Here is a 13,466-nt window from a genome sequence, read left to right as displayed (position 1 = left end):
TCAATGCTGGGGCCCTCTTCAACCAGACTTTAGGCGTCCATCTTCACTGCAGCGGAGGTGGACTAATGAGGCCTCTCCCGCTGCCTCCGCTCTGCAATCTTCAGCTCTTCGGCTGTCTTCAGAGAACCCTGCTCTTCATGCAGTCGCAGCACACTGAAATCCCGGAAGCATGGAACCCCAATATATATATGGGTACCACTTAATTCTGATTGGCTGATTTCAAATCAGTCAATCCCTATTGGCTGATTTGAATCAGCCAATAGCAAGAACTTTTTAAATTCTAATCATCCAATAGAAAAGGATAATTAGAACTTAAATTTAAAAAAGTTCTTGCTATTGGCTGATTCAAATCAGACAATAGGGATTGACTGAGTTAAAATCTGCCAACTTTTAGAAATTAGTGAAGAATGAATTCTTCATTCAATCACTGAACTTATTTGCTTCTAAATGTGTATTCAAATGGTCAGGTCATTAATGTGCCAACAATGATATTCAAAAGGCCATATATGCTTTCCCATGCATCCTCAAAAGGACCATAAGGATCTTATATTGGATCAACAGCAACAGAGTTCAATCCACTGTGTTTGTAGAGGGGAGAATAAAGGCTGGAGTTTAGATAGTTTGTACAGTATATCCATTGTCAAGTAGGTAAAGGATATGTGTTTTCAGCAGTTACACAATTTTCCATATCTGAAGGAAAGAATGGGATGTACAAGGAAAGCCTTCAAGGTCTGCATTTGACCCCCTGGACCACCTGTTTTCTATCAACTATTTAGATGTTGTTAACGGCTGCTATGTGCTTTGTAAATAATAAACTATTTTTAAAGACAATCCCTTAATTTGTCATTTGACATTTTAGAAAGCAAAAAAAAAAACAGCTACAGTCATTATGACAATCACAAGTAGGGATTTTCTACTAATCGCCCCCAAGGTTTAACATTTAGTGCCCATGCTGATCCAGCCTTGTGAAAACAGTTACCCAACAAAGGCTGTCAATCAAATGGAAATAGTTCTCAAAAAATATTTTGTTCATGTCACATTCCCCCAATAATCTATACTTTCTTGAATCAATCTATGTGGTTTCCAGACAAGAAGTACCCAACTCCTCCTGGCAAACTAGGCTTTAAGATAAAACCTCTCTGAAGCTTTGCAGTTTTGTAATGTCTGTTGGTATCTGTCCCTGGTTTGCTTTCTTGGTAGATAGTGTCCCAATGCCTGGAAATACTGTTCATGGAGTAGAAGATCTTCTCTCTGTTAGTAAACAAAAGGAAGAACCTGAAACACACCCATGAAGCTAGAAATAAGAGAAAAAAACTATGTCTGTTAATCAAAAACGATCTGAAGCCGGAAAAGAAGTGATGTGAATGACTTAGACCATCATAGACTCTTCGTGGAGAGAATTAAACATTGATGCTAACAATTTAAAAGTGATTGTTTCTGTAGTTTCCTGTTGATAACTTTAAAAATGGCAGTGACATCTTACTGTATGTACTGATTGAAAATCTGTTAGGTTCAATGGAAAACTGATGCTACCACACAGATAGGCCAATGTATGGGTGGAATCAAACTATTTTCAATGGTTTAAATGGGAGTAAAATAAATGTAGCATGTATTATTTATTTCTTGTAGTTTAAAACGGCCTGCACTGTTTGATTCGACCATCAATATATCAGTAGAAATCCTGATTGGTCAACTTATTCTTCTCAGAAATATGATCCAGTCATTCTTAACAAGTAATATGCCTTACTCCAATACCAATTAGATTAATTTATGCATTGATAAAGAATAATGAAATATAATCTCAAATAGATATTGATTCCCCCTTAGAAAACCCAGATGAAAGATTGGTAGTTATTTTTCCATACAGTAATGAGAGGATATTGTTTAGTGTAGCACGGTTGGTTTAGTGATCTAAACATACAGCAAAATAAGCATATCATTCAGGTGGAAACATAGAAGGGCTCAAATTTGAGCAATATATAGATGCAGCATTCAGTGGTTATTGTACGTGCAAACCTAAAAAAATAGAAGAGTTGCGCTACAGCTCTAGGATAATACATTTAAACAGAACACAAAGTAGTTCAGAGCACACCTAGTATAAATTAATTTACATGCGCAATAGCAAACATGTAATTATGGCAGATTCAGAATATAAAATTGTTTGATAGAAATATGTATATTCTACAAATTTCCATGCAAGATGTTATTAGCATATAAGCAGTTTCATCAAGATGCACAGACTCCACTGCTTATATGCATCCAATTTGGTGATTATTGTGTCTTTAAGTCCATGCTTTCTAAAGTTCCCAATACAAGGTGTGTCATACTGAGGAAATGTCATGGTATTAAAGCAGGTGGTGCTTTTACTATATATATATGTGTATATATATATATATATATATATACTCTAAAAAATTACTGGCAAATGCTCTGGCTGATCATAGGCATCAATCACAACTTTAAGACATACTATCAGGTTTATTTATGAAAGTATGGGCTGACAAGTTCCCAGTGAGGAAACATGTCCGCCTGCAGTCACCACAGGCAATGTAGCATCACTTGTCAAAATGTAACATTGCACAAAAACTCTCCTGTGCAATTCCGCCCAGTTTACAAGCAGGGGTTTTCAATCATCCTGGTCTGATCAGTCTGGGACGATAGTAATCTGCTGTTTACATTGCAACTGCAAGGGCAAATGCAGCTTTATAAATTAGTCTCTATGACAGAAATTAAGAGGATTATGTTAAAATGACATTATTGATCAGTTAGTAAAAAAAGTAAAATGAAGGAAATATCTAATTAATCACAATAAATTTGGCAAAAAGTTTTATATACTCTGTTTTTGTAGCATTTTGCATGGCAATATATTTTAACAGAATTAACAAAAAAAAACATACTCCAAGAGAAATGATCGATTATCAATTTCTGTTCCAAACATTTTATCTAAATAGAGGAAAATTAAGAGAAATGTTCCCAAATGCTATACCCAGGAAGTATCAGCACTTTAGTATCAGACTCATATTAATCATGTTAGGAAAAATGCTTATGCAGACATGATAAATTAGCCTTACTTTTGTAATCTAGCTGAAGAAATGTTACAGTTTAGTTTTCTGTTATATTACTGTATAGGCAGCTAAATTATGCCTAATCTAAATATCCACTAACAGCTGTGATGTCAGGTGAGGATGTTAGATGTAGTAAAATTAATTAGATATGTTCTTATACATTTCCTTTATCTACCAGATGAAATGAATGATCAACAGAACACACTGTCATATGTCCTCATTAATCCACCTCCAGATACAAGACTGGAACTCAACGATATTGTGTAAGTAAACAGAGTATTTTCCTTAAAGGGACACAGATTAAAATATTTATTGAGAGACGTAACAATCATTTTCAGTCTGTGTATTGTTTACAAGGTGAAAGATAAAGCTGGGTACTTTTATTTTAAGAATTCTGAAATAACGATACAAAAATCTTTTAAATCTTGAAAGATTTGAGATATTTTGTGCTGTAATGCGCTAACTTGATATTTCTGAATAACATATTTTCAGCAATAGAATGAAGTTATAATACCCTGGAATCCTTTTTCCATTTCCAAAACACCCACATTCCTCTGGTTCCTATCCTAATAGTTTTATACACACAAAGTTGAAAAGAAGAGTTCAAACTGTATACAACACTCACAGGGTATTCTGATTAATCATCCTTGAATACAAATGTCCATTCACTTTATAGTTTTGATGCAAATGTCTCCATGACAAATGAAAACTGTTTACTGTTTTCATTTAAATCAATAACGCCCCCTAATGACTTATAGGAGTACTTGGAGTTTTGATTATAGTCAGCCATCACCACAGTGGTCATTTAAGAGTAACTGGCTAATAATGGTCTCTGTCTAGTATCCAGCCATAGATGGAGAATAATACAAGCGGCATCTGCTGTTTTCATCAGACCAGCATGGAATTAAAGATTCCACAGCTGTACTATATTGAAATATTTTAGATTTAGACATTGGTACTGCTTAATGCTTACAGTGTTGTCAAAATATACTGTTCTTTTGGTGTTTACCTTCAGTGCTTCTAGTGTCATATGAGAACAGCATTTCTTTTGCACCTTTGTAAGGTTTTGTTTATTACAATTTTCCAGATATTTTGTGAGCTACTATTTGCGTATCTGGACGTTTTCAGTCGGCTTTGAGGTTCCCTATACTGCTAGATAGCAATTCTCCTCACCTAACAATACCTGCACACACAAGGCCCTTTGTAGTAGAACCCATGAAGTAGAACCCTGATAGTGCTGCTATTAAGGGGTTGTGATATATCACTGATAGAGGAGCTATCTGGTCTGATTTCTTGTACAATGTCAGCATATGACTGACAGAAGTTCTGTAGGGTCAGGAGTCTAATGTTGGTAAACAAAGTGCAATAAACACCTGGCCTATTCTGAGGTCCCACTCTGGCTCTATATACTTTATTTGCTATCACTGGTCTTTATCACTCCCAAGTTTGTATTTAAACTGTTCTGAATTTATGAAGTTATATTCATCTTCATTTGGGCTTTCAAAAGTATCCTCTTTTCTTTCACCACTATCAGTTGGATAACTTTATAAAACAAATTTCTCCCGCGCATGTTGAAACCTACGAAATACCAATTTAAAATTATTTATAGGATATTACATAAAACATCCATGTTCCATAATGATTTATTTAAATACACTTAGGTGTGTGTCTATATATATATATATATATATATATATATATAATATATATATATATATATATATATATATATATATATATATATATATATATATATATATATATATATATATATATATATATATATATATATATATATATATATATATATATATATATATATTACAAATAATTTATATAATCTAACTGTTTTTATATTTGCCTCCTCTAGATATTTGATCAGGTCCGATCCCTTAGCTCATGTTGTAAATGACTCCCACAGCCGAAAAGGCAGCAACAGTTATAAAACTGAAACAGTGTCAAATCCAGAAACAAGAGATGAAACACAACTATGAGAGTCAACTGAACTAAAAGAAATTGTGCCTATTTACCAACCACATCAACGTCTAGGAGACAATGAACTTCTTTACTTTGTTAATATGAGAACAGGACTATTAATCATTTGCTATGTCGTCGTTGAATCCTACTAAACAGCGGCAAGTAATGTGATGAAAGAGAACAAAGCAATTGAAAACGTATTATTTATCCGTTCACTGCCAGTACTAAGTACAAGAAACATTTTCCTAGTCTAAAGCACCCACCACATATCCAACAAATAGATGTATGAAATACATAGCTTTGATGTGGCATTTTGTTTAAAGGGACATAATAACCAAATGTTGAAGCGCTTGAAAGCGATTCAGCATAGCTGTAAAGAGCTAACTAGAAAATATCACCTGAACATCTCTATGTAAAAAAGAAAGATATTTTACCTCAAAATTTCCTAAGTATTCACATCCCACTGTAATGAGACTGTAAGCAGCCAATGAGAATGCTAGTCCCAGGACCTGCAAGTGAGTGTGCATCTGGCATTTACTGACACAGTCATGTTATTTTCCTATTCAGTTTAAGCAAGTTTACTGTAAAATCTCACACGATTTCAGTGAAATCTCATGAGTTTACAGCAACACAAAGCATGACCTTAGCACTGCTGGTTGGATATTTTTTCCAACGTGTAGATGGACAGCAGCTGAAGTATAACTGTTTACACAGCACTTACTCTGGTGAGCTGAAGAAATTGTGAGGTAAAATATCTTCCTTTTTTACATAGAGATGTTCAGGTGATATTTTCATGTCAGCTTTATGCTTCATCACTTTTAAGTGATTTTACATATGAGTATTATGTCCTTTTTACTTTTTACAGTACTTTTTTATCATGCTTAATTGGTTAGATTACAGTTATATTATCGGTTTACAGTCAAATTTGTTTAATAACTATTTTGCTGTCTACACATTTTAATTTCCAATGTACTTTTTGCCGAAGATTTTTAATTTATTTCAGCTATACAACATATGGGCATTTTTTTGTAGGAATTAGTCTATATGTAAAAAAAAAATAGCAATATCAGGGAAGAACATGCAAAGCCTTAAATCCACTTAGAATGATTCAGCCATTTATCATTAATTTATTTTTAATGCTCCTTTTTTTTTAAAGTTATCTGTATCCAATCTATATACTTTAAATATCACTGTTTAACTGAAAAATGGCTTATATATTATATTTTATTAGTATTATTTACTGTTGTTGTTTTGCACATTTTAAAACACCATATCAGTATTATGTTGTAAAACTACAGGTTATATAACTTGATTTTTTTTTTATTTTGAAATATTTTCACATTAGGGAGAATTTTCTTTTTTTGTAATGTAATTGTATTTTATTTTTGTGAATACCACTTTCTTAAAGAAAAATAGAATTTATGATTGATTTAGGTCTAATAACGTTCATTCCCAATTTTTTTTTTTAAATAGTGTGATTTAAGTATGTATTTAAAATAGGATATTCAAGACTAAACACTAAAACATATCCGGTTACAATATGTATTAGCTTTTTATAGTGATTCACACAATTGCGCTATCGTGATTGGCATTTCATCTATTGGCTACAAAATGTTAAATAGAAAAAGTTATCAAAGCTTATTGGATCCCTCAAATTCCAAGTCCTTACAAAAACTAAATAAATATTTATAAAATATTCTTTATTAAATCTGTAAAAAATGATGAAGTCATTGTTACTGGTTGACATGACTCTGTGTGTGTGTGTATATATATATATATATATATATATATATATATATATATATATATATATATATATTGAAACATATCAGAAGCACTATACTTATTAATCTATAATTTGTGTCCATATCACAAAATCATAATTAAATATAGAATCTAATAATTTTACAGTGGACAAAATCATGGTCACCATTCTAGATTGCCTAATATTAAAAAGTGATCACTAACCAACCAGAATGTGTCTTATGATAAAAAGTACATGGAATTATTAAGTTTTATATATTGAGTGCACATTTCTCTATTGTGGGTATGTGAAGGGCAGGCCGCTAACTCGTTCACAGTCAGGTATTATTGCAGTTGTTACACCATATTTAGGACAGCACTTACTAATACCCCAAAAATATCTATTAGAAATAAATCAGTGATCACAAAATCCAAGCATCTAGTTACATTTATTTATGCATTACAATAGAAGTTATTTAGTCATTATCTTGCAGCAGTCCTAATTTAAGATTTTTATTAGACATAAAAAATACATTTTTTTTTTATAACTGTAGTTTCACTAATTTTCTTAAAACTACACTAAATTAATAAAACATTATTCTGTACTTTAATTAATAATTATAAGTATAGTACTTTAACAATAATAAGAACTGTAATTGATTACAGGAAATTATCTTTTTTGTGGATTTTTTTTTTTTTAAATCTTTGATAGATCTGTGATCACTCAAGTTTTAGAGGCAATATGACCAAAAAGTTAGATTTAGACTGGTGTTAATATAATAGAATTGTTAACACTTATAGTTGTGAATTCAGTACATTTAAAGCAAATACAAATTCAGAGGTCTTTTTTTTCTTAAAAAAAAGTATTATAAAATAGAAACCCAAAAGATTAGACATTGTTAACAATTTTTGAAAACTAATTATCCAACTCTTGTAAGAAATAATAGATTTTTTTTTTGTTTGTTTTTGTTTGATAAAGGTCTTCCTTTTTTAAGCCAGATATTGCTGGTCATTTAAGGGCTGCACAGAAAATATATTTATAGTCTGGTGTTATAAGGCAGTTTTAAAATTCAATATGTGAATTTAAAGGAACATTCTATTTCCTTTTCTCTCTGGTTATTTATCTCTAGTACAATAAAATGAAGAAAATAAAATTGTTAAAAAATCTATATAGTTATTACCAGTGCCAATAACTTCTGCTACAGAACGCTCTACATGCTGGATTAAAGTGAACACGTGTGATGAGTATCATTTACATTTTTGAAGATAACAGAGAAAATGTGTATATATATATATATATATTATTTTATTTTATCAGTCACCACTATTTTTATTCTTAAAATCATAATCTAAATCCAAAACTGCATTATACAGTTTACAGTCATATTTCCCTTTAATAAAGAACCTGCAGAATATACATGTCTGTTAGACAGTATTTAAAAATAAATGTGGCTGAAAGATGGTAATCCAAAATATTTCTTTATATGTGAAGATTTTCTACTTTTTGTGTTTCAGAGCAATTGAAGGTAGTCATAGTTTTTTTTAAATTTATTTTTGTTTTTTTCTGAAAGATTTTGGCTTTTTTTTTTTTTTTTTTTGCCATTAAATTTCTGTATGTTTTGGCACTGTATATAGCAGACAGTCATATCATTAGTTCCATACATATTCACCCCCTAAAAATGTTTTGTAATGGTGCTATGTCTTTTTTTTTTACCTATTTGCACAGTTAAATCATATTATGAATAAGAAACCATTATTTGCTACCACAGAAAAGAAATAGAAAAAAAAAAGCCTTAATTTTATGGCTACTTGACAGTCAGCCATTTTGTATATTAGACACTTCCTTAATGACATTGTAAGCCCATGCACACATTTATTGTAATTTATACATCTTACCATAACTGTCATCCCTTCCAAATATTTCTCTACCTTTGGAATAGAATAACTGTTGTTTCCTGTGAGATTTCAGTGACTTCACTGAAGAACTGTTTTGTGAGGTTCACAATTGCTGACATTATATACATAATTAGAGCAAGGAGCATAGTAGTTAGCTAAGAGATATTTAAGCCATTTCAAAAGGGTACATTGCAGTTATGGTACAGTATTAATAAATTGTGCTTTTTACAATATTGTGCATTTAACTTAATATTCAGTACGGAAAACTATAATATTGCTTGTACACACATTGTATACTAGGCTTGGTCAGTTATAAATATGTAATATGCGTCAGACTTGCAATCTTAATTATATTAATATTAAATACAATTTATATTTTATCATGTATATCTATATATTGTAAAAAAAATGTATATTTATAAATGCAAAATCATTTTAAAAAAAATTCCTTTAATGGTCCCTTAAAGATGGTATTTAAATCGCAAACAAAGTATGGTAGTTTAAAAACAAATTGCTTAATTTACTTTCATGTTGCTTTGGATTTATAAACATGTATAATTGCCTGAAATATTTCTGACCGTGATTATAAACATCTTTATCAGAGATGGGGCAACGCACATGCTTGTAGAATACTTTTAGGATTTGTTTTATGCCAACCCCATATGTAGAGCTGAACCACAGAACCTCTAGGTATGTGTATCAGATCTCACTATGGCAGTGTCTCATCATCCAGCTTTTGCAGTAGATTATCACGCAATTCAGTTCATTTATAAAGTACATAAATTTATCTCAAGGCAATAAGTGCTAGGTTCTATTTTAATAGTTAATCATTATTTGTATTTTCAATGCCATCTGACAGTGCCATTTAAATATGTTATAAGCACATAGCGATGACTTTTGCACGAGAAGACAATATTTGTATTAAAATGAATATATTCTTTATCTAATTCATATCATTTAGTACGTTTTGATACTGACGGATGCATGTACATTAAATATAGCTATTTGCATCATGTGCGTTCAAACATTTATAATGTTTATTTAGAAATAATAATGTTTAATGCAATGCGACATTGATGTTTACACTTAGGGAGTTGTTTTGTATAATGTGAAAAAAGATTGGAAATACATTCCAAAAATATTGTTTTTGAGTTTGGTGTAAAAGGCTTATGAAAGTCAGAATTAAATGTTCCTAATTCAGATAGAGGCATGACATTAAACAGTTTGAGATAGTAATATAAAGTGACAAATCGTATATATATATATATATATATATAAAATACTCTGCAATATACTTTTATTATTTATTTTGTCCCCTTTTCCTGTAATTCCATTCTGAAAGAGTGTTTCAGTTATTGTTAGAAATGGAAGAACAGAACATATGTTCCACACAGCCATTGGCTGCACACTCTAGTGACCTAGTTATAACTGTCCCTAATTGAAACAACATTAAACACCTTTGCTTTTGTATGAAACCTGTGCTTGTCCTATATTCTCAAGAGAAGCCAAAAAGCAAGGTCTGTAACCAAAAAATGCTGCAAATCAAATAACTGGTTTAGACAGTTTGCAGCATTTTAGCTTACAGATTTTGCTTTTTGGCTATCTAGGGAGTGCGGAACAAAGCATAATTTTTTATGCAAAACCAAATTAAAATTTTAAAAAAATTGGAGCCTCGTTCTCATGCCGATAGTTATGGCAGAGAACCTAGCACAGCACAAAATTGCCTGTTTATGGGCGCAAGTTAAATTAGCGTTCCACTTGTAATTTAGCCCTGTATGTGGTCTAAAGGATACCAGGAAACACTTTGTGAAAGAGATTATATATACTGGAAAGACTAAGTGATCAACGTTGCTTAATAAATAACAAATAGCGCTCTGTATTAAATATACTTTTTTGTGTGCACAGGTGCATTCGTTACTATGAATGAATGATGAATATGGCCGTGTGTAGCAGAATTCTGCTCTCTTTGAAGACAGATTTATTGGTTTGAAAGTGCAGCATAAAAAGATCTGGATTTGCACAGATCTTTATGTGTTGCGCTTTTAAAACGAATAAATCGGGCTCCGAGAAAAGACAAATGCTGCTACCCGAGACCATATTCATCATTTGTTCATATGAATGAATAGCCAATGCACATACCTAGCACAAAGTGTAAATGCTTTAAGACTCACAAGCATTTTATACCGACATAAAGCTAATTATGTTTTGTAAAGCCATATAAGTTTGAAACCATTTCTTGATTGATTCCTAAGAATTAAGATCTCATTCTTTTATGGGTACATAGGGAAAACGTGATATTTTTATGCTTATAGTAGGCAAATGTCAGCAACAGCATTAGAAAAATAAATATATATTGGAATTATGATTATACCCTGATCCCATAATCTCCGCTTAGGTAGCATTTGAATATCTGGTGTCATTTGTATTGATTCCTGTCCAAAACAGTTTAGGCCTTGTATACAGTTGACTGCATCCCATCCAATCTGCAGTTGTACAATAATATCGCCAATGACTGCTTCAAAGTGCCACAGGTAGTGATAATGGGGAAGATTTAGTATAGAGCCAATTCCTTTGGCTGACAGAATTTGTAGAATTTTGTGGTAGCTAAGGGCTTAAATGGACCAGAGGCAAGAGCTGACCTGCACCTGTAGACACCCAACTGGGCCTGCAATTATTATTGGCCTAGCTACAGGGGCATGATAGGGTCAGGACTCCACTAGAATCATGCCGGGCCTCTCTGTGTGCCCACCCTCAACAAAACAGGGTTCACAGTGTAAGGAAAATATATGGATTTGCTTTTACAAAATGTTGGCAGGGTTTCCAAGATGGCAGTCCTAATGTGGCCATACAAAAATCCTTGCCACCATATTTGTACAGGAAGGCCATGCAAGTGAATATGCATGGGCACAGGCTAACCAGCGTGGATAGGATAACTCCCAAACACCCAGGTATCAGTTCCTCATGCTCCTATATGGCTAATAGCTCAGCTTCAGCCAGAAAGGGCGCTGTTAACCTTTTAACACCGTTATGCTGTTCTATTCCGTCATAATTACACTGGGCTTTTAAGCCGTTATGATGGAATAGAACGTCATAGCCAACGTCTGTCCTGAAGCCTTCTGTGCTTCTCCGATTTAATTGCGGTCTGGAGGGCGTTCCTAGGGTTATAGGGACGCCCCCAGACCCGATCCAATAATTGAAATCTTGCGATCGTGTGGTAAAGTAGCGACAACACCACACAAAAAAGGAGATAAAGAGCAATATATCGTTGTTAAAGCTGCTCATCTTCTAAGAAAGAAAAGGGAAAAAAACTTAAATAGGAGTAAAGAGTAAAAGAAACAAAAGAAAGCGCTTAAACAATTTTGTTAAAAAGAAATAGAATATATTGCATAAAATTGGAGATCCACAAATGTAGCTTGTTCACTATCTTAAAGGGACACTGAACCCAATTTTTTTTCTTTTGTGATTCAGTATTTGCGTGGCAATAGAATCCAAATTCCATATGCACTCCATTAAAGGGATAGGAAAGTCCAAATGACACTGATTCAGATAGAGCATGTCATTTTAAGGCACTATTAAATTAACTCCTTTTTTTAAATGTGCTTCATTCTCTTGGTAACTGTTGTTGAAAAAGAATATGCACATATCCTGCACTAGTGGGAGCTAGCTGCTGATTGGTGCCTCTCTTGTGATTGGCTAACTAGATATAACACGACAATGAAATTTGATAATAGAAGTAAATTTAAAATTTGTTTAAAATGGTATGTTCTGTCCAAATCATGAAAGAAAATGTTTGGGTTTTCTGTCCCTTTAAGTAACAAACCTTTAAAGGGACAGTCTACACCAGAATTGTTATTGTTTAAAAAGATAGATAATCCCTTAATTACCCATTCCCTAGTTTTGCACAACTAACAGTTATATTAAGATACGTTTTACCTCTGTGATTACCTTGTATCTAAGCCTCTGCAAACTGCCCCCTTATTTCAGATCTTTTGACTGACATCCATTTTAGCCAGTCAGAGCTGGCTCACTGGAACTCCACGTGCATGAGCACAGTGTTATCTATCTGAAACACGTGAACTAACACCCTCTAGTGGTGAAAAACTGTCAAAATGCCCTGAGAGAAGAGGCGGCCTTCAAGGGCTTAGAAATTAGCATATGAACCTCCTATGTTTAGCTTTCAACTAAGACTACCAAGAAAACAAAGCAAAATTGGTGATAAAAGTAAATTGGAAAATTGTTTAAATTACATGCCCTATCTGAATCATGAAAGTTTATTTTGGTCTAGACTTTCCCTTTAAGCTTCCTTTGTGAAATGCTGTTTACCTCGACACTCAGCTCATACCTCACACTTTCATTTAAAAACTTATCATCACCCAAAGTTTAAATCCTATCATTCTGACACATAATAAATCCTTTGTCCATGTTCCAGGAGTTTACACACACAACAGTTTCCAGCCCTACTTTTAAAAATAGTTCTATTGATCCCAGTGAACCTTCAGGTATTAGGTAAATAGCTGAGTTAGGATCTGTCAAAGTCCAGACTTCAGGGACTTCCAAAAATCACTAATAATATATCTGCTTGAGTAAAGTCAGGTCAGTGAATTCATTATTTTTAGTTTAATCCTGAGTTTTGCGTTGCTTCTGAGATTTGGAGATGCTCATAATATTTTGTATATGTTATTGCACACATGCATCTGTTTTCATGTTTATTACAAAAACATTCCATTTAGAGGGTGTTTAAAATTACAAATTATGATAAACTATGTTGCCATTTAAATAAAAATG

General features: G+C 32.6%; 1 protein-coding gene across 1 annotated transcript in view; it reads left to right on the top strand.

Annotated features, from left to right (window-relative positions):
* The window catches only part of KCNT1 (potassium sodium-activated channel subfamily T member 1), a 497,185-nt gene extending 491,890 nt beyond the window's left edge, over positions 1-5,295 (top strand). Inside the window, exons 29-30 of the mRNA XM_053696070.1 lie at positions 3,244-3,328; positions 4,936-5,295. Of these exons, the coding sequence (XP_053552045.1) occupies positions 3,244-3,328; positions 4,936-5,059 (209 nt within the window). The 3' untranslated portion in view covers positions 5,060-5,295. The remainder of the gene's footprint in view (positions 1-3,243; positions 3,329-4,935) is intronic.
* The last annotated feature ends 8,171 nt before the right edge of the window (positions 5,296-13,466 follow it).

Source organism: Bombina bombina, chromosome 12 (assembly GCF_027579735.1).
Source record: "Bombina bombina isolate aBomBom1 chromosome 12, aBomBom1.pri, whole genome shotgun sequence".
Classification (NCBI taxonomy): Eukaryota; Metazoa; Chordata; class Amphibia; order Anura; family Bombinatoridae; genus Bombina; species Bombina bombina.
This window is presented reverse-complemented; position numbering and strand designations above follow the sequence as displayed.